We start from the raw sequence: 27,779 nt of genomic DNA, 5'->3' as shown, positions 1-27,779 counted from the left end.
CAACCTTTTCGTACATTTAGCACTAGCATGCACCTTTTATAACATGGCGACCGTCAAAAATTCTACCCTTACTTAGTGGATTATCTGCAGTTCCGACGTGCAGCACCGAATTTATGACGGTCGCCATGCTCAAAAAAAAAAATCACACTCCACAATTTCAGCTATCGATTTTATCTACAGACTCTCAGAAAGATAGGTACAAACAAAAATATGACTTAACAAATGAAATTTAAAATAATTACTGTCCTACAAAAGCTGGATACGATCCTGATCTTCGGATATGAAAATTCTGTTGACTATACAATGGCGTTTATATTTATCTCTTTATTTTTTATTTTCTTGTTTGAAAGTTAATGAGAATGTTTTCAACCTAATTCTTATTTTTGAATTTTTTTATACCATTTCAATCACCGGACTCAAAAGTTTCCATACCGTTTGGATGCTTCTAAATGTGGAACTGGTAATTCATAACAACAGTTATTATTCCAAATTCCGGAATCAAAGTGCAAGAAACCGTTATTTCGAAATCGCCCAAAATAAGAAGATTATCTTTCAGGGCAAACGGGTTATCTGGAGCACATTTTTCTCGAAGAAAGAAACACCACATTTCAGCTGCTCCTTGTCACATCTGCCCGGTGAAAAAAACAGTCATGAATCCAGCCTATTTTCATCCTTCCAGACCTATATCCGTCAATCGATTTTGCCAACAGATCAGATCCGTTCGATGGGTCCCAATAGTAAGCTTACGTTTGGCAAATCTATTAACAACAATCGAAGGAAGAGTATCGCAAAAAAAACTACCCAAACGAAATTGGACTCCTTCAGGTGCGATTTGATCATCAAAATGTTTGACATCTTCCTGGCTTTTCGAATCCCGGACTCATCACAGAGCCGGGGATTATGTATGTACATAAAGAAGAGACTTTCGCTTTCGCTTGGCAAATTGGCATCCTCCGGGGTGGTTTCCGATTTGCGGAACACGGAACCCGGGATGAAATTACAAACCCAAACGTCGGGAGCTACCCTTTCCCGTTCTTCTTCTTAACGAGAATAAAAAGCAAGCTGATTGAAACAACTGGTTCCGCAAATTTCGGCTGCCTTCGGGTCTTTGATTGGGCGCAGAATGGCTCTGGGTGTCTCAAGAGTGTTTACCGATGTTTTTATTTGCTTTTCTTCCTCGTTTTGGGTTGATAAACGTCGTATTAGTTACAGTTTGGTGTGATTTTTTCTGGTTTTAAGACCCCGATTTTCCTCGGAAAGTGGTTTCTCGTTTCTCCCTTCCAAATTCCGGCTGGTAGCAAGATTCAGCCTTAGGAGCTTGTCGACTTAATCTTCGCTCAAACGCAAACTTGGGTGCTCACCCCTTTTGTTTGTCAGCAGCGGCCGGCTCGCAATTAGAATAAAATTAGTTTATTAAATCGTTGCAATTTGAATGGGATTTTCGCCTTCCGAAGAATGAGTTTGTGCCGGGATCGGCTTAGGTTTCACGGTTTCGGCACGGGTTGTTGTTTGTTGTTTTTCGGATGAAAAATCTGTCATTTGGATGGAAATGGAAAGTGATACGCAGATTTGACGCGCGCGCTTAAGCAGTCAAGCGCTTTTGGGCAGTTTCGGAGCAACTGATCTGAGACTTTAAGATTGGTTCCCCTCGAGTTTTTTTTGTGTCGGAAGAATTTCTCGGGTCGGCCAAGATTGAAGTGCGCTCGATAATCAGTTGACTTCATCTTTTCAATTTGAGTGTCATAAACTAATTCTCCGATGACAATCGGCTTTTCTTCTCGGCCGACCAGATCTCAAGTGGTGTTTACACAACATGGCTAATTGAGTTGTGGGAGTCGAGCAATAACTTTTTTTTTGTGTGAGAAGCTTCAACCGACTCATTGTAATAACTTGGTTAAGATAATTTTTTATTCGAGGATTGATAAATTGAACCATCGGTTGAAACTGGTTCTTAGGGCAATGACGCAAACCACCTTCTAGCAGCTGAGCTCAATCTACGAATTTATCTTATTTTTCTGAAGATTTTTCTCAACTCGTACCGAGTTCACTCCAGAAGCGATTTTAACGCTTTCAGTCTGACAGACCGTCCTAAGCCATATGACTCAACGCTTCGTGCGCAATCGAAAAGATTATTTATCACCCCGAGACATTCTGGGCCGGGTACGCGTAAATGTAAATACAATTTATGGAACTAGCATCAGTTTTCGAGTGGACGCATTAGATGAAGCTACTCATGAGAACATTCCAAGGTTTTCTGCTGTCGAACATCCCAAACCGCAAAGTGAATCGGAACAACAACAAGCTGATTAAAACTGGTCTTTGTTTTCCAACTTTACAGGCAGTAGCGGAGACGAGTCGAACTCTTCGCGTGGCGTCCCCTCCAGTCTGGAAGTGCCTTCGGGGCTGCAGGTCATCCCGTTGAATCATCTGAGATACCGGCACGGCAATCATCACATCCAGCACCATCATCCGGAGGACCACCACCAAACGAACGGCGGCGGAGGCGGTAGCCCCACGGCGAAGGACAAGCTGATGCAGAACGAACGGTTGGAGGTGAGTGATCCTTTCCGATTTCCGAAAACAAAATTCAGGTTCCTCCATCCAATTTTATTCCATTTGTAGAATTTTTAAGATGTGAAAAGTCTTAATTTATTGTCTTCTATCCTACAAATTGTTCATAGTCTACACAAAGGCGTTTAAATTTGGTACTTTCATTTGAAAATTTTGTTGCCTATACAAAGGCATTTAATTTTTTCAACCATTTCTAATTTTTCAAAATTTTCCTTCACCTTCCAGCAACTCCAGAGTGCCGAACAGTTCCTGCTTCAGATGGCCCGGTTTCAGCGACCGCCGCAGGACCTGGACATCCGGAACGGGACCGTGCTGGCCAGCAAACCGATCGCCAAGGGCACCCAGTTTCCGGTTCCCTTCCTAGGGAAGTTTTTCCAGGAGTCGCTGGACCGACGGGAGGTAAGTCTACAGTTTGTCTTTTCCTACTTCTACCTTTTTATTTGCTCTCTCGCAATCTAGTCGGGGGGTGCCCATGAAGTTGAGACAAAGTCAAGCAAACGGATTGTGGGCGGTCTGTTACGATTGCTTTTGTACCCACCCCTCCAATTCGTTGGGTGATTCTCGGTTCAAGACTGAATGGAGCAACAGCTTCTACCCTCGATTCTTCCCTTGTTTAGTTGGGAATGGGATCCGGAAAAAAAGATAAACGAAACGGAGAAAATTAAATCCAAATTGTTCCGGATTCTGGCAACAAGCACCCCTCCTTTGGCTTGGAGGCGATCAACCAACCGAAAACCGCAAATCCGGAAGAATTCACCCCCCTGCTGAGTCGGGCCAAGACGAGGGTGTGATGAATTTTGGGCGCCCTCTTTTGTTTTTGCACATGACTGGAAGAGGTTGGCAGCCGGCTGGCCGGGGCGTTTCGGATCGTTGAATGTAGTCCGTCACAATCTTGAGGTTCCTCTCGGGCAAATTCTTGAGCTTTGCTTCCAAGTGGTTCGGGATTTGGGGTGGCACAATCTTTGCTAATGGTCCGCCGTCAAGCCAAGCCCAGGAAGCTGGTCAGGAAGATTTAGCGCTGATGCTGCTGCCGGTTGACTGCCATGGCCAGAGACGAGAGCTGATGTAGTCATTATAATTTTATGAATCAGATGATAATCCGATGTCGGAGGTGGGAAAATAATTGCGAAGCTATTGGGAGAATCGAATGAAGGGGGATCGAGGCAAAGGATAGGAAGTAGTCAAACAATAATTGTCCTTGTAAGTTTGCAACATATCCGTTAGTATGTTGAGATTTGAATCGGATGTTTTGACATTTCCTTCTGATTTCTTTCATGGAAAAATTAAGCGTCATTTCAGAGTTCATATACATAAGAAAACGATTAATTTATACATTTAGGGTCAATTCAATGTATAGTAGGATAAGAGGTGCCAGGTGTCCTGACTTTTCAGGATTTTTTCTGATTTTTCAAAAACGCTTGAATTGTCCTGATTTTGAGAAATTGTCTGGACAATGTCATGATTCAAAAAAAACTTAATTATAACTGAATTATTAGTTAAATCAAACGAATTTGTAATTAAATACCAAACTTAAGACTAGCTAAGGTTCTTCTCGCTTCAGTTGCATAATTTAAGGCGTCTTGAATACCTGTATTTTGTCTTTATTTATGCAATCTAAGCAGAGCTGCATCCCTGTCAGGAAAGTTTGCTCAATCGAGCCGGTTGTAATACAAAGATGGCGGCACTCGAATTCCAGCGGTGTGAATTTGGTCCGATTTCGGTTCGAATTCCATCCGCCTGCTCGATTACTCGAAAACAGACGCATATTTTTGGCAGTGCTCGATGAACAAAACAAAACACGGGCAGTTTTCAATAAGTTTTTTTTTTTTTGGTATTTTTGTAAAGAAAAGAAAAACCTGAATTAATGGCAACCCATGTAATCTATTCGGAAACAGTACGAAAATCCGTTTGGTTTCGGTCCGAAATGCATTTGAAGACATTCGAAATGCTCGATTCGTACGATCAGTCCGAAATTCGTTCGAAAATGCGTTCGGTTTCGGTTCGGAAACGATCCGCTTGTTTTGACATTAGATCTGCTCGAACTGGTTGCTGCTCGAATTATCGTTGTCCGAAAAAATGTTTAATTTTTGCGCGATTCTCCACTAATTTCGACCCGATTTCTTACACAATTTCGGGCCGATCGAGATGATGAACGGACAAAAATCGGGCTGATTTCGGGCCGTTTTTCCTGTCTGGGATGTTATTTGCATAAATTAATTTTTTTTTTCTTCGCGGTGTCCTAATTTTGGTCAAAATCACCTGGCATCCCTGAGTAGGATACATTGTACATTTAAAAGGCATACTTTTTCGTATGAACCTTGCAAAAGGTGTTTTGCATGCTAAATGACATATAATTTCAAATAATGATTACCAAATCTAATTTAAAACCACTCATTAGAAAAGAATTCAGTTTTCAATTGGTTTTGGTGACTTCGCAGGCTAATGTGTTCTTCAATTTATATTAGCAGTTAAAAATTGAAACTTGAAACTATCCCCAAGTTTCGAAAAGCAATTCCGCCCACATGTATGCAATCGAAAAGTTGAAAGATTTCGTCCATCTTTGATGTTGTGCGAAAGTAGTGCTCTTCGAGGTGAAAGACCACATCCTCACAACTGTTTCCAACTTAGGAGGAGAGTGCAGTAATGTTGGAATGAATGTTGGATTAAAATTTTTCCCCTCAATCCAACATTCGACATCACTTTTTTCGCTTAGTGAAAAATTTTTAACCCCCTTCATAATCGGTTCTCTTACTCGCGTTCGCTTAATTTTGTGTGTGCGATTTTTTTTTTGTCGTCGTCTGTAAAAAATTTCACTCGCACGTTGGTTTTCCCCAACATTTTCGCATCGCACGCTGCAAGGAGACAGAAGGAGCACCGGAGGTGGAAAATCCCATTTACGGCAACCGTTTGAAGCGTAAATTTTTAATCATAATTTTATTGCAACTTTTTAATTTTAATTTGCATTTCGGAGTAGGTATGTGAAAAAAAAGGAGTGGGTTTGCAAAAATGCGCGAACCAACCATGTGCGTTTGGGGGCAAAAAGTGACTTTTCATCATCGTCATCATCATCACAATCATTGGTAGCAACAAACAGCCAGACTATTTTTCACCCGGAATTAATTTGTCATAAAATGTGGGGGTCTCTGTTGATGATTTTTTTTTTAATGTAACAGCCAATTTCGTTGGCTCGTTAACTGGCTTTACAATTAACCGGATAGAGTGCTCCAAGGAAGTTTTGGGGAGCATTAAAGGCACACAAAATGTTTCGAGTGAAATGATTCATCAGGATACGGGATGTTTTTTGTGTTAAATTTCTAGTGAAAACTGTCCTTTTGCTACAAGTTTGATGCGTGATGGTAGCTGTATAAGAGTGTGGATTTTAATAGAATGATATTTAATGCAGTTCCTTATTTTCATCACATTCACAAAAATCAGGCAAAATAAGGCTTATTTTAAAAAATCAGAGAAATACAATGGCTTATCAGGTTGTCAGACTGAGCCTCGAAAAATCAAGAAAATCCTGAAAAATCGGGCACATTGGCATCCCTGTTCACGTCCACTGATGAAGAGAATCCCCTTTTCCGGAAAAATCTACTGTGCATTGTATAGAGGAGAAATCTGAGAAATTATACAGTTTTTTTTTGGTACATTTTCGAGAATAGACGTTGCTCTTCGAACGCTACCTCATGAGCAAGGTTGCCAAAATCACAGAATAATCTGTAATTTCACAGAATTTTGAGCAAATTTTCGTCACAGAATCTGTGTAAAAGAACACAGAATTTTAGGAATATTCACAAGTTTCACAGATTTTTTCAATTTTATACGTGTTCTCAAAATTTTTATTTATTATGTCAATATAAACTTTAGATTTCTAGGTTTAGATTAGAGGAATATGATTGTAGGATCAGGCTCGTTGTTTCGGAATTCAAATTTTTAAAATACTTGAACGGGTTAATTTCCGGCAGCAACCGATAATATATTCACTTCGTAAAACTTTCAGTTACAAATTTCGTAGACAAAGTTGGCGAAATAATGACTGGCTTTATTGGCGGTTTAAGAACAAGTAGTTTAATTCCAATGCCTTATCCTAGCTTCAAACCTACAGAGGCTAAACTGACAGCCTTTCCTTCTCGCTACTCTAAATACTCTCTCTCTCATTGCTAGAGAGGTAATAGAAAAGTTGAGTTATGCGAAGCTATAAATACACACTTCGTTAAGAATATTCATTGCCGCCACCTGAAATTGTGAGATTTCACTACAACTAAACTTAGCTAAACATGTATCTCTGACAAACCATAACAATCTAAACATAAACAAACAAATAGTGTGCGGAAATTCTCCTACCATCTATCTTAATTGAATCGAATTTTTCTAAATTTCCGAACTAAATCTTTCTGGTTGCATCTCACTTTCGTAGGGCAGCATGCATATTTTAGTGATTGCTCGTTCCGTGATTCCTTTGCTCGTTCGCAGTTGTACGACTCTTGGTAAGCCGTCTTTCCCAGGAATGGTTTTGATGATACGTCCCAAGGGCCACTTCACGGGTGCCAGGAAGTCGTCGACAATAACAACCATACGCCCGACTTGGAATTCGGTGTTTGGTATGGTGCGGCGGCTTTCTTTCTGTAGTTCCTGTAGGTATTCACGCTTCCATTGATGCCAAAACTGCTGAACGTACTCCTGCAATCGATGGTAATGATCCAGCTTGTTGGCAGGGATATGTGTGACATCAGGATCCGGGAGAGATGACATTGACATCCCAATAAGAAAATGCCCTGGTGTAAGAATTGCTAGATCATCAGGACTTTCCGTCATCGGTGTAAGCGGGCGAGAATTCATGCAGGCCTCAATCTGCGCCAAAACCGTAGCCATATCCTCGAAACTTAACGATGAGCTGCCGAGCTGTTTAAATAAATGCTTTTTCGCCACCTTGACTGCCGCCTCCCAAAGGCCGCCGAAATGAGGAGAACGGGGAGGAATCATGCGCCACTGGATGCCAATGGTCGTGCAACTGTTAGAAATATGTTCAATGCTCTCCTTTTCCGTCAGCATTTCAAACAGTTCTCGAAGATCATTTCTAGCGCCTTGGAAATTTTTACCTTGATCGGAATAAATTTGCGTGGGAGAGCCACGCCTCGCAATAAATCTGCGAAGTGCATTAAGAAAAGCGTTTGTAGAGAGATCAGCGACAAGTTCTATATGCACGGCTTTTGTCGCGAAACAAACAAAAACGCTGATGTAAGCCTTAGGAGCTGCTGCTTTTCTATGAGGGGGTTTTAAGTAAACCGGGCCAGCATAATCAACGCCAGTAAAGGTGAACGGTCTACTAGCTGTGATTCTTTCGATGGGAAGTTGACCAGTTTTTTGTTTACCCGGGACTGGTGCAGCACGTCTGCAGCGAAAGCAGTTCCATACTATTCCTCGAATCAATCTGCGTCCGTCGATTGGCCAATACTCGTCTCTCATCGCTGCCAGGCTCACACGGCCGCCACCGTGGAACAATTTTAAATGAAAGTACCGTGCAACTAACCGTGTGTATGGATGGGAACTGGGGAGTAGGATGGGGTGTTTGATATGGAAAGGCTGCTGTGAATGTCTCATTCTACCTCCTACCCTTATAATACCTTCAGAATCGAGGAACGGGCTAAGAAGACGCAAGGGGGACTGCTTCGATACGGGGTTTCCCTTTCTCAGTTCTCTCAATTCTGCTTTCAGTCTATCCTCTTGAGCCAATCGAGCTAAACATTTTCGAGCTCGGACTATTTCGATAATGGTGAGAGCATTAATATTTCTGCTTACCCTTGCAGATTTATCTTGGGACTTCTTTTTTCGACACGCTTCAGCAAACCGCAAACAGTAAGCCACCACACGTGACAGACGCAAGTAGGAACCTTGATCGTGAAAAAATGGATTCACTGCCGATGTTGTTTGGACGGCCGCCACCGTTTTACGCCGCTCAGGAATAAGATCATCTTGATCAGGCTTGTTAGACGAAGGCCATTCGCATTCTGGAGACTTTAACCAATTCGGGCCATAACGCCATAAATCGCTTATCAAAAACTCTTCAATGGACGTCCCTCTCGAAACTAAGTCAGCAGGATTTTGACTACCACATACGTGGTTCCATATGGCTCCATTGCTAAGATCTTGTATTTCTGCTACTCGGTTCGCAACGAAGGTTTGCCATGTTCCTGGGGTGGATCGCAACCAAGCAAGTGTAACCGTTGAATCAGACCAAAAGAAGGATGATGAAACCGATAACTTCATGGCATTATTGATTTTTCTGTGTAGGCGTGCTCCAACTAATGCTGCGCTAAGCTCTAATCGTGGTATCGACATCCTTTTTAATGGGGTCACTCGAGATTTTGATGCAATCAAACAAACTTTAATGCGACCAGTGGGATCGATGGATCGAGCATAGGTGCACGCACCATACGCTAGCTCGGATGCGTCGGAAAACGTGTGTAGTTGGATAATAGCTTGCGGTAGAAAAACGTAGCGATCGACCTTGTAGTTGAAGATTTTTGGTAACTCTACACAATAATGGTCCCATTTTGTTCGGATCTTATCAGGCACCTGATCGTCCCATCCACAAGGCTCCTGCCACAATTCCTGCAGCATCATCTTTGCGCGAATTACAACTGGACCAGTTAGCCCAAGGGGGTCAAAATGCTTCGATATCGCCGACAGTATGGACCGTTTTGTTGGTGATCCTGTTGTTATTGCCAATGTACAATCAAAACGTAGTTGATCTGATCCGGGCTCCCAACCGATGCCCAGTGTTTTGACTGCTTCTTCGGGGTCAAAGTGCAATGTCGATTTAGTTCCGATACGCTCTTCCTCCAATCCCTCAAGAACCTTAAGATTATTGGAAGTATATTTCCGCAACTGAAACCCGCCCTTGGCCATCAAGTTGTCTAGCTGGCATCTGGTTTCGATGGCATCTTCCAAAGTTTGCGCTCCCCCTATATAATCATCCATATAGAAGTCATTTTTCAATGCCGTACTACCAAGAGGATAATTTTCACCTTCATCTAAAGCCAGTTGATGAAGCGTTCTGGTGGCTAGAAAGGATGATGGGGTGAGTCCGTAGGTCACGGTTTGTAGCTCATACGTCGATATAGGTTCATCGGGATGAAAGCGCCAATAAATCCGTTGTAAGGCGGTGTCTTTAGGGTGGACGAGTATTTGTCTGTACATTTTAGCAATATCGCCCACAAGCGCAATCGGATACTTTCTAAATCTGAGAACCAACGACAAAAGCTCTTCTTGAATGGTAGGGCCTATTGTTAACGCATCATTTAAAGAGTTTCCCGTTGAAGTTTTAGCTGATCCATCAAAAACCACTCGAATTTTTGTGGTAGTGCTGGATTCTTTAAAAACAGGGTGGTGTGGTAAGTAGCAGACTTGTTCTGGCTCATTTTCGGACGGCGATACTAGTCTCATATGTCCCAAACTCAAATATTCCGATAAAAACTCATGGTATTGTAGCTTTAAACTTGAATCAACAGCAAATCTTTTCTCAAGTAATTGAAAACGACGGAGAGCGATGTGCTTCGAGTCACCGAGAACTTGGTCGAAATTTTCATTGCGGGGAAGACGTACAATATATCTGCCTTCAGAATTCCTGGACACATTTGACGCATAATGAGCTTCACATTTCCTTTCCTTAGGGGAATATTCTGGCCGTTCGATAACTTCTTCAACCTTCCAGAATCTTTCAAGCGCTTCAAGCAACGAATCGGATACAGCAACATGACAAGTCGTAGTTTGATTGACCAATTGAGACTGATGACGGCCACTAACGATCCAGCCAAATAGACTATTTATAAGAGTAGGGTGTCCTTCTGTTTGTATTTTGTTTCCGGGGTTGACTATGGTGAAAAAGTGTTCGGCCCCTAGCAAAATATCAATGGGACCAGTTTTGTTGAATTCCGGGTCGGCCATATTCAGATTTTTGGGTAACTTCCAATTGAGGGTGGAAAAGCTGGTGCTGGGCAAATCAATGGTTATCCGGGGCATAACTAAGAAGTTGGCTTTCAGTTCATATCTGTTAGTACGTGATCGAATAGTTGTTTTCACTGAATGTCGCACATTTGACGTCGATTCACCGATACCATACATTGGAATACTGACGTTTTCTCTTTTCAAGCGTAGTAGTTGTGATAATCTTTCGCTTATTATGTTGGATTGGGAGCCGCTATCGAGCATCGCTCGAGCCGGGTGTGCCTTTCCATTAGAATCAAGGATCAATAGACTAACCGTTGAAAGCAGTACATTGGAGTTGCAAACTGGGGCGGAGTTGCTAATTTGAACAGCGGAGTTGGTGGTTTGAACCGCGGAATTGGTCGAAGTAGTTTCAGGGTCGGTGATAATAACGTCTTCACTTTCAAATGGAACGGGATGCATTACGGTTGGATTTGCTGTTTGTGGCGTGTTGGTAAACAAGGCGGAATGGATCATACTGTGATGACGTTTCTGACACAAACGACAAGAGAACTTTGATCGGCAATTTCTGGCGAGGTGACCATGACGAAAGCAATTTTGGCACAGGTGATGAAGGTTGATGACAGTTAAGCGTTCGTGGGCATTCATGTTGTTGAATCGTGGGCAGTGGGTCAGCAGGTGTTGTTCATTACATGCATAGCAATGATAAGTAGGGATTTCAGCAGCAGCGTGATTCGATGTTCGAGCGAATGTTGAATTTCTAGAAGCATGTTGGATGTTGGAAGATTGATAAACAGAATTGTGGTTGACTGACATTGATTCGAGGACTCTTATACGACGGTGCAAGAAATCTATTAGGCAGGGATAATCCGGGTTTTCGACGGTGCTTGCGAAATCTTCCCAAGCCTTTAGGGTGCAGTCATCAAGACGTAAACATAAAAGGTGCTCGAGAATGGTGCTCCATGAATCGGTGGGTTCTCCCAGTTGTCGCAAAACCTTGATATGACGTTCAAACTCATCGACTACGCCGTGTAAGGCGGCAGCAGTTTCCTTTTTCATACGAGGACATTCGAGTAAAGATTGCAGATGACGTTTCTTAAGCAAATAATCGTTGGCGTATCGTGATTTCAAAGTCTCCCAAGCGGTAGAGTAGTTGATAGAGCTAATGGCAATGGATTCTATTAACTGAGCGGCCTCGCCTTTTACTGCAGCACGAAGATAATGAAACTTTTGGATAGGAGGCACCTCAGCGTTAGAATGTATGAGCGCATCAAAAGTGTCATGAAAAGTAAGCCATTGGTTGTAGTCTCCGTCGAATTCAGGTAGGGTTATAGTGGGAAGCTTCAGTCCAGAAAGCCCAATTGTGGCAGCATTAGGGATTGCGTGCGAAAAGGTAGGAGGAGGAGATGATAGTTTGGAGGATAGACTAGCCTTTATTTTAAAGTACTGGTTTTCAGAGGAAGCACGGATTTGCAGGTTATTTTCCATACCTTCAGTTGTATCTTCGATGTCCGTTAGATGCCTTTGTACTTCACCCAGTTCCCTCCACATGGCATCCAGGGCATCCAGGCGAATTTGAACTTCAGCTGCATCTCTAGCAGCCTCATAGTTGTTGACGAAATGTTCAGCCCTCTCGAAGGAAGATAGCAAAGCAGTCCTTTGATTAACCAAAGCTTGCTTCCGGCGTGTGTCTGGCATTTTCTCAACCTGAATATTGAGGGAGAACGAAAAACAAAGGTAGAGCCGTTCGAAAACGGTGTATGCTTTGGAGCGGTACTCACCTGCTCAAAGCAAATTAATGCCTTGAGAATTTATAATTCACTCCTACTAACAGCTTGTGCAACAAAGTTGCAGTTTCCTGGCTATAGTTCTGGCAACGTGTCGTGAACGATGGTACAAACAGATGAGAGGTGGTTTCCGTGACCTTGGATACCGAACCGTCTAGGACTCTCCGATGGACCCGTGATATGAAATAAGGTATAAAAAATCTCAAAGCACCCGTTGAATACCCTGCACACTTTGGAATTTTACGTACCGTGTGCCTGTACGTTACAGGCCTTGTATTAATAAAAAACAGGAGCTATTATTTCGGGGTGGCGCCAAAATCTCCGAAATGGCGTGTATCCTTTGTAGTCGATATTCACGATGGCGCTTTATCAATTGTTTGACTGGCGGGAATTCCTCGAAACAAAAGGATCCTGGTCACGGCACCAAAATGTAGGATCAGGCTCGTTGTTTCGGAATTCAAATTTTTAAAATACTTGAACGGGTTAATTTCCGGCAGCAACCGATAATATATTCACTTCGTAAAACTTTCAGTTACAAATTTCGTAGACAAAGTTGGCGAAATAATGACTGGCTTTATTGGCGGTTTAAGAACAAGTAGTTTAATTCCAATGCCTTATCCTAGCTTCAAACCTACAGAGGCTAAACTGACAGCCTTTCCTTCTCGCTACTCTAAATACTCTCTCTCTCATTGCTAGAGAGGTAATAGAAAAGTTGAGTTATGCGAAGCTATAAATACACACTTCGTTAAGAATATTCAATGATAAAAGTAGTAAGGTTAATTGATTGTGCTCAAGTAAAATGTTTAAAAGACCCAATTTTTCATAAACATTCAATGAAACTTAAGGGAATGGCTTCTCAAAAAACCATCACAGAATTTTTAGGTAAAATCACTGAAACTCAGAATTTTTTTTCCCAACAAGACAGATTTTTTTTCGGCAAGCTCATGAGGTGCCAGGTATACTGATTTTTCAGGATTTGTCTTGAATTGTTCTGATTTAAAAAAAAATCTTCAAAATGTCCTGAATTTTCTTAATTAAAAAAACATCTCAATTATAATAAAAATTTGTAACGTTTTGGTATTGCAGAAGACGTTGTTTTCAAGATTGAGTTTCATATCAAACAAGGTTAAGAAAAAAATTCTTCAAAAAAAAATTGCCAACACTTCTTTTCGGCTTCGTTTGTGGTCCACAGCTTATTTAGAAGACATTAGTTCAGCTAAAATTCAACTTTTTTTTTTCAACAATCTAGTGTTGTCTCGAAAAATCATGATTTTTTTCTTCGCGAGGTCCTGATTTTTGACAAAACCACCTGGCATCTCACCTTTGACAGTTATTTTTTCAAGAGAAAAATTCAAAACAGCAGAGGGCATTAGACTGAGTCGATTTAGGGTCATTTTTGAATTTCCCAAACCCTGGAGTCTAAAAAGCTTCGTTTTGGTACAAAACTTATCCATGATTTTTTGCAGAATTTTTTGGTATCGTTTACATGAGTAAATTCGTCCTTAAAGTTTGTATGAGAAAATTGAATATTTTGTGCTGAAAAAATCATTTTTAATTTTTCTTTGGAACCGACCCTGCTAATGATTTTTGTACCAATTTATAAAATCTCTTGAGGAAATTTTCCGCTGATCAACTTCGTTGAAGACTGTAACTTGTTTTCAGCACAAAATATTCAATTTTCTCATACAAATTTAAAGGACGAATTTACTCACGTAAACGTTACCAAAAAATTCTGCAATAAAACATGGATAAGTTTCGTACCAAAAATAAGCTTTTAAGATCCCAAGGTTTGAGATATTAAAAAGTGATCCCAAATAGACTCAGTCTAATGCCCTCTGCTGTTTTGAATTTTTCTCTTGAAAAAATAACTGTCAAAGGTGAGATGCCAGGTGGTTTTGTCAAAAATCAGGACTTCGCGAAGAAAAAAATCATGATTTTTCGAGACGACACTAGATTGTAGAAAAAAAAAAGGTGAATTTTAGCTGAACTAATATCTTCTAAATAAGCTGCGGACCACAAACGAAGCCGAAAAGAAGTTTTGGCAAACTTTTTTTTTTGAAGAAATTTTTTCTTAACCTTGTTTTATATGAAACTCAATCTTGAAAACAACGTCTTTTGCAACATCGAAACGTTATAAAATTTGATAATAATTGAGATGGGTTTTTTTTAAATCAGGACAATTCAGGACATTTTGTAAACTTTTTTCAAAAATCTCTTTCGCTGTCAGAGTTCCCACATTCAAATTTTTACTCTCATTGGAAAAATATATTCAAAAATCTGCATTTGATAATAGTTGAGATGGGTTTTTTTTTAATCAGAACAATTCAGGACATTTTGTAAACCAATTATTATCAAACAGCTCTTGGAAGAAAATAGTGTTGAATAAGCATAAATCTGTTATAAGTAATGGATAATTAATGTTACTCACTGCTACCGACAAAACTGGCACCGTCGTCTATTGGTTCAACGTCTTTTAGCTTTGTTTACCAGCCCGGAACTCAGCCGGAAGAATTTTTTCGCTTCTATGGATTATATTTGCAAAAATCATGGCGAAATCTTTATCTGAGCAATATATTGATGATTGGCAAAACTCCGTGTTTTACAAAAATCAGAGCACCTGGCATCCCAGCCAGTCAGCAGCCAAGCCAACAGCCAGCTGTCAAAATTCGGTTGCGCTTCGCCCCCACCGCCGCATCCAACCCTCGTCTACTTTTTGCCAAAGTGAAACCACCATATCTAGATTCATCATGCACTGAGGTTTATGCAGCGATGCCACGCATACCAATTTTCCGGTATTTATACCGATTTTTGACCGAGAATCGGTATATAACAAATACCGATTTTTGGCAAAACATACTGATTTTTGACAAAATTTGTTCTTACAAAAAAATGTTTTGATTATTTTACTTAATCTATCGTTTTTTTCCTTTTTTTTTTATCTCGATCCAATGTAATTCTATTGCTTTATTAGCCAGCAAGTCTTAGCGTAGTCAATAGCATCTCTGTCTTCTATGCTTTGCGATTGAATCTTGATCATCGAATAACATGATAGATTAGAGATTAAAGGAGTTTAAGACGTTAATTGACCATATCTTGAAGTTGTATGTATAAAACTTAGAAACCAAGATCAGTGCGAGCTCGTGATAAATAGCTCAAGTCAACAAAATAAATAAAAACATTCGAAGTACAAAGAGTATAAGAGATAATTTTGGGGCGCTGATTTCAAATTTTCATTTAGTTTTTTTTGTCTGCTCTTTTTTTGAGATAACTTTTGAAAATTGGTGGAAATTCTTTAAATAAATTAAGGCAGTTTTTGGTTATTAAAAATAACCAATATTTTGAAAAAAAAAAAAGGTTTTTATTCAATAACCAACATTTCCGAAGACGCGTGTAATTTGATTTCTGAGAAAAAAAGTTAATGAAGTTTTCTTTTCGTTATTTTTTTTTATAAATCTGTAAAAACCGGGAATTTTGACGAAATTTCAGAAAAGTTTCTAACTAAATTGACTTTTTGATATTTTGAAGACCGTAAGTCCAATCGTTTCTTAGTTCTTATCTGATAAACGTTTTGAATGAAGGACGCCAAAATCTTCCAAAATCAGTTATTGAAACATAGATACCAGAAATGCTGTTCTCTGTATAGTATTCAGTATGTACAAAGAATTGAGCAGCATAAAAATACTCAAGAATAATTGCGTTTAGAGTGAATAAAGCCGCAGTGGATTTTCTTTTTAACAGAAAATAATAATTTCTATTTTGATGTTTTAAAATCGCGATACCAGCTAAATTGCAATTTATCAGTATTCTTTCAAAAAACTTTCAAAAAATCTTTGGAATAAAAATCGGTACTTATACCGAAGAAATTTGGAATTTTCATACCGAATACCGATTTTTTCGGGCCGATTGAACCAATTTAATGTGGCAGCACTGGGTGTATGACTGATACACTAGGGCGCTCTTGGCTTAAATTCTTTTTCTCTCACTCAGATGCGAGAGTTCTCACATTTGCTGTCCAAAGTCGCTTACAGCTCGTGTAAACTCGGATAACGAGTGGAGCATGTTCAGCGAAAGAGGATTGCGCTCGGGAGCCTTACTGAAAACCGTGCTGATTTTAATCCCGGCTCTTTTTTGTTTGAGGGGAGTCGACCAACCATGCATAGTAGCGTTCAAGTACAGATTTTGTTCATCTAGTGATGTACTAAATATATCAACTGATGATTTCGTCAAGGTGTTACTTATTTCAGTTTGTACAACCTAGAATTTTTAATTAAAGAATTGTTATTTGAAGCTCTGAATGTCTAGATTTCTATTCGAATCAAATATTTTTGTAAAATAATAAAAACAACTTAACATGAATTACGCTCTGCTTTACACCCGAATATTCTGATAAAGAACAGTAAGCTTTCAACTATGATAAAGCTTCGAAACGCACATTTAATAGGTCATCGTCCACGTAACATCACAATTTTACCCTTGCGCTTTCTGTTCAACCACTTCGATTATGACACCCATAAAACACAGAAGGCAGTCTACGGTTCAGATTTACAACGGCAATAATACTTCGTCTCCCGGTACAATAGTGCAAAACAACATTATTAAAGGATCTCCTGAGTCCGACTTCCTTCCTCCCTTCGTTTCTCTGCGCCTGTTCATAGGCACAATCTGTTTTCGGTCAGTATCATTGCCTGAACGACCCTTTCCATTTATGTTCCTGCCTACGAGTATCTATCGCCGTCGTCGTCGTCATCAGGAAATGTCCGCACCCCTCCACCATAGTAAGAAACCTCCAAACGAAAGGGCAGAAGCCAGAAATTTATAACATCATTACACAATTCACCCCCGCCTTTTCAGGGAAACACCCTAAGCCATCAAGGGCCAACAACGGTCAAGAAGTGGAAGCAAACACTCGCTCTTCAATCAAATCGGTTTGACATTCGGGTTGAAATTGGCCCTGCAGTGACCGATGATTTACTGTCCGATTACAGCTCAGCCCCAATGTATTCTAATTTTGAACGCACTGTAAAAGAGTAATCTTCTAAACAAAAAAAACTAGCAACACTTGTTATCATCCACCGCCGATAAATCACGCTTCCCCACCCGCTCTCACACACACAAATACCCACAGAGAGACAAACTTCTAAAAACAAAATCGGAGGCCACGATTGAGCAACTACTGGCTCAGAGTGCTCCTCCAGCCAATGGGGTGACGGATCGTAAAAAAAACTTGAGCGGGCGCTATTAATATCACCGTCCAGCTTAGCTGAGCGAGCGAACGAGCTCCCCTTCTCCCCTCTCATCACTTTCAAGATGGCGGCAGCGGCAATTTCCCCAAACCAACCGCAATTGCCCATCGGCAGCAAGCGGAGATGGAGCCCGGACACGTGCTTTGGCTCCGTCGATTCTCGAAAAAAAAAAAGAAAAACCCAAAACGGAAACTCGTTTCCCCTCACTTGACTCAAATATTAAACATTATCTTCCGGGGAAAGAGCAGCGCTCCACAATAATGTGAGCAGCCAGTAATTGATACATCAAGACCAGATTTGTTTCATCGCGCGAAAGACCGACATATCGTTTATCAATCTTCGAGAAGACCGACGACTGACTGACTATCACAAAAGTCAGGCTCGCTTATCTCGCGCAAAAAAAAATACCACCATTCATCAGGAACGAAACATTTCTGCCTCGCGCCAGCCAGCCGCCGCCATATTGCACGCTCGATTAGCACCGAAATCCATTGGGAACAGTCGTCGTTCGTAGGATCTGTACAGATGTTTCGCCCTCATCATTTCAGCCGTAAATTGCGAAAGGCCCGAGAGTGCTTGAGACGTAATTTTTTCACAGAAAAGAGAGGCTAGCGAAATTTTACGCATCGGCAAACGGTTGACTGATCAAAATTGATAACAGCCAAGCTAATGATGGAAGCGGCGGTTTTTGGAAGAGAAAAATTGCGAATTTCAGTCCCACCTTCAATACCAACCTTCAAAAAAATAAGAAAAATGTTAATTGAGATCCTCATCAGATTCTCAATAATTTTTTTGTCATCTCTAACACATGCCGCGCACCTTAATTGTTGATATTGTGATAAAATGGCAAAGCTAAAAAATAACACAAAATTGATCCTGATCTCACAAGTAAACGATCGTAAAAATGGTTACTTGAAGTCTGATAAAATCGGATATGATCAAAAGTCCGAATTTCTGAAGACGATTTCTCTCAATTTGTTCTCTCGCGCGGCCTTCAAGTGAGAAAATAGCCACGTGTTCTCTTTGCGACTAGCACTGTAACCAGATTGCTAAAAATCAGATGGTATATTTGAAAGAATTGACCAATGGGAGAAGCATCAAATACTGTCCCTGGCAACGGTTTGTATCGAGGAATTGCAATAGAGAGAGAATTCTTTGCATTTGTAATGGTATTGATCAAAATTCCACAACTGCTTCACAATTTGCAACCATTTGCAACAATTGTCACATTTTCTCTCTCTCTTTCTCTGAGCACTGGTTTCTCTCATTTCATTTCAAGTTTACTCATTTTCCCGCACAATTCGTCACAATCATCCACAATTGCAATCATTGGCTGAACAACTTGTGTGATCATATCTATTTATCTCAGTCCTCCGGTTTGCATGCGTTGAGAGAAAAAACTTACACTCTTTTGCATTATTTTAGTGTGTACGAATAAGGTGTCGAATATCGTCCAATTTGTATATTTCTTATCGCTTTCGCCAGAAATTAAAAATATGTACGTATATTTCCTCCACTTTGGTAGGCAAACGCTGGTTTTGTGAGTTTTTTATTATCATTTTATGGTGTATATGAATCGTATACCAAAGTTGTTGAGAAATATACTTAAATAAAAGTTTGCTGAGCATCCAAAGTGACGTTCCTCACCTAAAGCTACTTCTGGAATCGAGTGACGCGGCGCAGAATAGTGGCCTATTTACAACGATGAGTATTTCGCATCCATTTATGCAACGCAAGCAATCACTATGCTATCAAAATTTAGGCTTGCTTACAACCTTCATTATTTAAACATTGAAATGTTTCGAGATTTAATTAGTCGACATAATTTATAACTATTATCGAAAGAAGCAAAATATATTCGTTTTAATATAAAACATTGTGGTAAAAAAGCGAAAACTTTTTAATCAGAAATTATTTAGATGCTGTCAAAATTTTATTATAAATATAAAATAAGGCTGCCAAATTGCATGGTTTATCCGGGTTTGCCCGGAATTTAATGTAAAGTTTTGTAACAACCCAGTCCGGTCCGTTTGCCCGGATTTCATTGAAAAAGCTTGGATTTTGTCCGGATTTATTTGCCAAATCAACAAAAAATTCTACTGTAAAAATGTTTTATTTATGCGTCCAAAACGACATTTTTATAAAAAACAACCATGAAAGGATTTTTGAAAACCTTAAATACGTTTTAAAATCTGCTGATGAGTTTTGATGGATATTTTTTTAAATGTTTTTTTTCTTGAGTAATAGCTGGGTTTTGACCTAATTTACTCGGATGTTGTCCAGATTATTTGTCTACAATTTTTAAATCAAAAGCCCGGATTCTTCCAGGTTTATAGATAAAATAATCCGAATTTATCCTGCTCGGATATGTGCAGAAAAAATTCTGGCAACCTTTGTATAAATGGAACACTCAATTAAGATTTTTATAAAAATACAAGACTCATGAGATGTGTAGAAATAGAGAAGAGAAATGGTGATATTAAAAATCGCCAACTCACTTTTGCTTATTCGAGCAGTTCGTGATTTAAAGACATTGATTGCCATGAATATTTTTATTATGATGTGGGTAGCCTATTAGGTAAATGTTTTTTTTTTTGTATTTTTTCATACTAAGTAAAAAAAATCTTTCAAATTTTGCTATTCTTAAACTCGAGCATAGTAAATGCTAGTTTCTTATTCATACCAGTGAATAATTAAAATGTGTCTAGAAGAGATGTACTAGAAACCTAATTTTCCATACAGGAGTCAATCATGGAAAAAAAGCTTTATTCTGAAAATACAAAAATTAAGAATGTGACAAAAAAAAATGAGATAACAAAGGGCAAGTAAAAAGAATTTATTATTAAAACAGAACTTGACACGAACTGAAAACAAATAAAAAATCACAAATCCGAAACTCGAAAGGCTTTTGAAAGAAATAAGCGAAAAATCATTGATTTTTCAAATTAAGAATGGGGTTCAGTTGAAAAAAAATGAGACAAATTTGGTTTTAAACAACCTACGACAAAAATAAAAAATTAAGAAAAATGAAGCAAACCTAACAAATCTGGAAAAAAAACAGAGAAATAGAAGTAATAAAAATTAGGTTCAAATTAAAACCTTCATTGAGGCCAAGTGAAGACAAAAAAAGTAAAATTTTAATGGTGTTTTGACTGCAAATTTTGACAAAAATATAACAAACAAACATAAAAATTTAAGTTAAACTGGAATAGCTCATAGAATGGACAAAACATAATACTAAGAGCAAAAAAGTATTGAAGACGTACGTGAGAAAAAAAAATAAAATGAAAAGAATATTCACCAAAATTGAAACAGAAAAAAAGTCGCTGGTAAGTTTTAATTACCACAATAAGACAGAAAAAGCAAGGAGAACAAATTTTTGAGAGACAAAGAGGCAAAGTTATGAGAAAAAAAGAAACATTAGACAGCAAATTTAAACAAAAACATTTTTAAAAGTATCTCGAAAATGAGAAGTACATTGTATTTTTTTCTGTCAACATTGATCAAAATCATACAAAATATTTGAAAAAAAAAACAGAGTGAAAAAGATACAAAAACGAAAAATAAAAAGACAATTATGAGACGAAATAAAGCTTAAAAACTCAAAATGATAAAGAAAATTAGACAAAAAAGTGTCAAAAATAAGACTGAAATGAGTATAAGATTTGAATTTTGGATTTTTGCAACAAAAATGATTATATAGAGAAAAATTATACAATAATCAAACTAAGGTTTGCCAGAAATTTTTCAGCACGTATCCGGGGTTATGAGAAAAAAAAGAAACATTAGACAGCAAATTTTAACTAAAACATTATTAAAAGTACCTATCTCAAAAATGAGGAAAACATTGGAATTTTTCTCTCAACATTAATAAAAATCATACAAATTATTTGAAATAAAAAAACAGAGTGAAAAAGACACAAAATTGGAAAACAAAACGACAATTTTGAGACAAAATTAAGACAAAATGGAGACAAATTCGATGTATAAAAACTCAAAATGATAAAAAAAAATTAGACAAAAAAGTGTCAAAAATAAGACTAAAATGAGTATAAGATTTGAATTTTGGTTTTTTGCAACAAAAATGATTATATACAGAAAAATTATACAATAATTAAACTTAGGTTTGCCAGAAATTTTTCAGCGCGTATCCGGGCCATTTTATATAAAAATCTGGCAAAATCTGGGCATTTGACTCCATAATTGACGACCAGAAATCCGGACTAATTTTGTTGAACCCAGAAATAACTCAGCAATATTCAAGAGAAGAAAATTGAAGAAAACTGTATCATCAAAACTCATCGATAGATTTTAAATCGTATTTGGACTTCCAAAAAACCTTAAATTATTATTTTTACAAAATTTTCTCGAAAAATTTTACAACGCCTGTTTGTTTTGTTCGATTTGCCAAATGAAGTGAATAAATCCGGGCTTTTTTCCAAACCCGGATAAAACCGGACAATCTGGCAACTTTAAATTGGACAAATAAGAAAAATTGGAACAAAAAGGTGGAAATTAAATAAAAAATAAACAAATGCAGACCTTGTTCGTTTTTGGCAACATTCGATTTTGGAACGGTTTTTAGAAAGAACATTACCTTTTAGTTTTCGCTTTTACAGAGCCAATATAATTTAGACAAACACCATACATACGTTTATACGTTCTGAAATGGTGATAAAATACAACAACAAAAACTAATGTTTTTTAATAAAAATTATAAAGTACTCGAAAAAGACCAAAAGATGAAAAAATCGAAAAAAAACCAAAAAAAAAAAAATTACAGACTAAAAATCACAAAAACGACTTAAAAATTATGAATAATGACTAAAACAGTGAAGATGACAAAAAACAACAAACATTATAAAAAAACAAGAATAGTACAAAATGCATCAAAAACATGATGAAAAATAATCAAAAATTATTAAAAGTAGTCGGATATTGACTAAAAATAACGTTGATATATTAAAACAGTTATTTTGTAAAACTAAGAGAAAAAAAAATAAGAAAAAAAGCGGTTTGATTTTGGTAACATTCGATTTTGGCAACACAAAATGTTCGGGCATGTTGCCAAATTCGAACGGGGTCTGTAGCTTGAAATGTGGATTTGAAAATTCAGGCATGAAATTAATTCAAAATGAGTAATGAATTCAGATTTAAGTAAGAGTTGAAAATGAATGCGACGAGAATGCGACAAAATATTAGACGAATTGAGCCAATAACAAAATCAAAATTTTAGGCTAAAATTTAAGTAATGATTTAATGACTCAAGAAATAGACTAAATGACCCCAACTGTATACCCAAACGACATAAATGTGGCAAAATTCAGACTAAGAAAGCTTGTGTGAAGTGAACCTAAATTAGAAATGAAATAAATTCGTTAAACAAGATGACAAACCGAGTAACAATGCAAAATTTAAAGATAAAAAAAATGCTGGAGGACAAAACTGGGACGGCATAAAATCAGGCTGAGTGAAAATAAAAGGAAAATCGGAACATAACTGGGATAGTAATCAAGGAAAGAGTTCAAATATTGCTTTTAAAATTTTTTCTTTGTACTGTTTTTCACTCGTAGATTTCTTATTCACTCCCAATCGTTGCTTTCTTTTCTCAATTGGTTCTTGTTTTGCCCAAACTCCTAACATTTATCCTATAAATTTAGTTGACTTCTAAATTTATAGGATAAATGTTAGGAGTTTGGGCAAAACAAGAACCAATTGAGAAAAGAAAGTAACGATTGGGAGTGAATAAGAAATCTACGAGTGAAAAACAGTACAAAGAAAAAACTTTAAAAACAGAACAGGCGTCAAAAACAAGGATAATGAGAAAAAAATTGTAAAACGATAGTAAATTATTCATAGATTAAAGTGACTTAAGAATGAAATTAATATCTGGCATAACTATGTACAAAAAATGAAAAAAAAAGAGAAAAAATGATGGATTTGATTTTTTAATTGATGCACAACTCAGACCAGTGCACGGTAAAAATAAGACAATCTTATGTGATCCAGTTCCATGATGATGAAAAATTCCTGTATTAAATCCAATAATTGATATTCTTTTCACATTTTAGCACCTTAATAAAATTGTTAAAAATAATAAATTTAGCACACATATGAATTCAGTCATGTAGAAGAGTTTAATTTTTTTTTAAATTTCAAACGCTGAAATCTGAATTTTATTGTATAGACTTCCTCAGTCACTTTTAATACGTTTTCGGATGCTTCGTAAAAGCAGCGAAACGAATTCGCTCAAATAGCCGAAAAATGTGACGCATCCGTTCTATGTATCTTTTCCCTCGCCTTATTTGAGAAGGTACCTCCTAGTAGGGAAGCTCTAAAACGTCTCAACTTTTAATTAAATCTCATCACCCACACCCGGTTCTGCTGATGGTTGGCTTGCCCGGGTGCTAATTACCATGACACCAGTTGACACATTCCGTTTCCCCGGCGACCCCGGCAAAAATCCTCGGCTATGATAAACGGTTTTGGGAGGACAACTTCAACTAGACGGAAACTTTTGACAATAATTGTTCAACCTCACACCTCATTCTTCTCCCGGTTGCTTCGAAAATGCTGGAAGTTTACGGCGGTTTGGAACTTTGGGTAAGAAATTAAAATTTTAACGGCTTCCAGAATATCTTATCAAAAGCAACGGTTGCGCCTGGTTGTAGTCAATAAAGAAAAATAATTTACGATTCAGGCCGCCAAAAGTCGAAGCGCTGATTGACAGCTGAATGATTTGTCGGTTGGCCGAAATTTGATAGCTTCTCGAGCTGGGGTCCCTCAATTAGTTAAGCAAGACGCACCGCGCGCAATCGATTGCCAAATTCGGTGCTCCTTATCTCGGATTACAACTGTCAAAATGTTGGCTGGCGCGGAAAATGTGATATGGATACCTTCAGGTGCTGGTCATCGCCGGCAAGGACCCTTTAACCCTTTTTGAAGAAGCAGTCTTCAGGTGACAAACTGGACACTTACTGGACACTGACTTGGTCAGTCAGTTTTAAAGGAGTTGTCAGCAACAATGAAGAGATACAAAATGGGTTTACCGGTCAAGCGTGTAATTTCGTTTGATTGACACCGCCGAAAGTTGGTCGCGTGAGAGCGCTAAGACGGATTCCGTTAGAATCTAGTCCTTCTATCGTGTTTCCCGGTAAGAATCCTGAATCCTGGGTGAAATCAGGATGAGAAAAAGGGTGACATGCATGTCCTCTTTTGTGTCAACACTTCCCAAGGAGGTTTCACGCTTCGGAGATAATCTTCTTAAGTGTTTTCGCTTTGCGTGCTTCTCTTCAGGACAACAACGGCAAGAAAAGAAGTTCTTCTTTTCGAAAAACTATATCTGTTCAATAAATAATTAATCCTCGAAAACCCCAGAAATTGATTGGATTTCACACCGGTTGTCACTCAAATCAACACCCCTCCTTGCTCAGCACCATTTGAGGGATCGAAAACATGGCAAAATGAGCCCTAAACTGAAACCCAAATAGATTTATTACACATCAGTCAGTCATAGAGTAAAGAGGATCGGTTTGCGCTTCCGATTTTCCGAAACTGACACGCCAAACAGACACAAATTACCCCCTATAAATGTCCGCCACCGAAGGGCAATGAGCCGATGAGTTCGTCCTGGAACGGGAGCATCCCTTCCAAAAGTGAAACTGCTTCCGAAATCGGTCGGAGGATTACCGCTATCTTAGTTGTTTGATGGAAAATAATCTAGATGAAAATGTTTCATCTATCGGGACATCTCCGAGGAAGGTTTTCAACAGTCGATTCACATTTAAGAAGAAGTTTTCCTAACCAAAGAAAGAAGTAATATTGAAATTGAATTGTCACCTCGAAAATTTCAGTTCGAAATTGAGTCTCCTTAAAGTGTGAATGATAAAAAAGAAGGATCTTCCGATTCCGAAAAAAAAACTCCATTTGATTGACACCGGCAAAGCGGCTTGCCGAAAGTGACAACAGGAACAAAGCAATAATATTCATAACCGAATCTCAGTCTCAGTCTCTCGGGGTCAATCTTCCTGAATAGACGCAGGTCATTCGGTTTTTGGAACGATGAGATGAGATGAAGACCAAAAAAAAAAAAAAGATTCCCCGGTTCTACAGATCCTTACAGCTGGCTGGGAACAACAATGAATGAAATATGAAAATTAGCTACCTGCAGATTTTTCTTCCTGATTCCAGTCTAGGATTTTTTTTTTCTTTTTTCGAATTCGTGTGAATATTCACACCTTCTTAGCCACGCAGAAGAAGGAGGAGTACATCGAGGTCCAAAAGGATTAACGATCGGAGGATTTCTAGGTCGAAATGAGTTTGCGGATCACATTAAGGATGAGTGGCTTTGTCTTTGTTCCCGGGCCAAGGAAACATGGAAAAACTGTCATAATCCCTTGACACTCTCTCGAAATTGGTTTCGTTTCTTAGGCTGAGGACTAAGAAGAGATGATGATGTTGGCGGCAAACCCCTTTGAAGGTCCGGCTGGCTGGTCAGCTTCTGAAAGTGCCTTCTCACGGGGCGATAATTAATTATCAATTTCTAGAAAAATTGTTTAAATTTCTTTACAATTCTGACTTAAAAAAAATTTATAATTAATTATGAGGCACTTGAAACACAAAACTAAGACGGTTTTTACTGAAAATTTCATTCATTCATTCATATAAAAAAAGGCAAAATAATCAACAATACGGATACAATTAACGGCTCAATAAAGAGATAACATCTATAGATACTAAGCTTGCCGAAATGTCCGGTTTCACCCGGATATTTGGCCCATAACTTAAGAAAAGTCCAGTCTAGCCTAGTAAACCTAGATGTAAGAGAAGCGACGTCTGATTAGGCTTAAAATAAAATATTTGGCCACATCGTGGATAGCTTGGGCAAACAAATCCTCAGAGCTGTTTTCTGGCTCAATGTTCAAGCTCTAAAGTGAACGCTTAGTAAATCCCACAAAACAACATTGAATTTGATACCCGGGTTTTTAATATTTTATACCTACATTTGTCTTTTCGACGACCATGGGCTGTAACCAGTTTTGTCAACCTTCCAGATTTGGTCTGGATCTTCCAGATTTTTTGGTCTTCCGCCAGACATTTTTTAAGGTTTCCAAAACTATGACAATTCTAACTAGAGCCTAATTTTAAATAAAAACACGCACTTTGCCCATTCTTGGCTTGCTGTCAGATTTGAAATACGCATATCCAGATATGCCAACTCTTTTTCAGAAATGTCTGGAAGATTTAAAAAAAATGTCTCAAAAAATCTTGATGGCGAACTTCATAGGTGACGACCTTTTTTTTGGTCACCAGATCTTCGTGGCATTCCGCACTTTTCAATTACTAAGTCAAATGTTGAAGTTTGACTGTTTTGTCAAAAAATTCATGTCGGATATCAAAAGTCAGGATCATTCTGGAAGAAATGACAAAAGTCTGGAAGTCAGGAAACCTGAAAAAAATGTCTGCCAAAAGTCCAAAAAGTCTGGAAGATCCAGACAAAATGAAGGTTGACATCCCTGCCCATATCTATTCTCAAATCTCAATAACATTTTTATCCTATTGGGCAGTTCGGATTTCCCTCTAAACTAGGTTGGGCACTATCATCCGGCCTCGTCCCTCTCCCTTAGAGAAAATGGGAATCAAGAATTTTTCCTGGCCATCTGCCAAGGTGGAATCCAGGGTTGCCAACTTTCGCTCAAAGTGATGACCTTTTTTATCGGTCATCGCTCTACATTTTCTCTCAAATATGTGTTTTGAGCCTATTTGGTTTAATTCCCTTTTTTAAATAAGAATCAAAGGAAATCATTCGATTGCTTTGATTCAGCCACATTTGCACTTTTTAACTTCAGCAATGGTACCTAATCCAGTTCCTTAATCAGGCATAATCAGGCATGTTTTCAAAAATCAGGGAAATTCAATGGCTTATCAGGTTGTCAAGCTGAGCCTCGAAAAACCAAGCAATTCCTGAAAAATCAGGCTTATTGGCATCTCTGTCCGAGACTCGGGAAGGTTAGTTGTGCTAGCGATTGCTTAGCATCGTTTACAGCGTTTGGCTCCTTAATATCCAGAGGTGCCAGGCGTCCTGATTTTCGAAGGATAGTCCTGATTTTATAAATTGTCCTGAATAGGCCGAATTTTTTAAACATGGCCTTCAACATGAACTCATTGTCCTGATTTTCAAAAAAAAAAAATCCCCTTATTAAATACATTTTTAGTTAAATTATCAGGATAT

General features: G+C 38.4%; 1 protein-coding gene across 3 annotated transcripts in view; it reads left to right on the top strand.

Annotated features, from left to right (window-relative positions):
- The window catches only part of LOC129745562 (transcription factor hamlet), a 339,108-nt gene that overhangs the window by 232,482 nt on the left and 78,847 nt on the right, over window positions 1-27,779 (top strand). For all 3 annotated transcript variants that reach the window (XM_055738699.1, XM_055738701.1, XM_055738702.1), the window contains exons 2-3: window positions 2,339-2,553; window positions 2,797-2,970. In XM_055738699.1, coding sequence (XP_055594674.1) covers window positions 2,339-2,553; window positions 2,797-2,970 — 389 coding nt within the window. The remainder of the gene's footprint in view (window positions 1-2,338; window positions 2,554-2,796; window positions 2,971-27,779) is intronic.

The sequence above is a fragment of the Uranotaenia lowii genome, chromosome 2 (genome assembly GCF_029784155.1).
Source record: "Uranotaenia lowii strain MFRU-FL chromosome 2, ASM2978415v1, whole genome shotgun sequence".
NCBI lineage: Eukaryota > Metazoa > Arthropoda > Insecta > Diptera > Culicidae > Uranotaenia > Uranotaenia lowii.
Note: the sequence above shows the minus strand (reverse complement) of the source record. Positions and strands in the feature narration are given on the sequence as shown.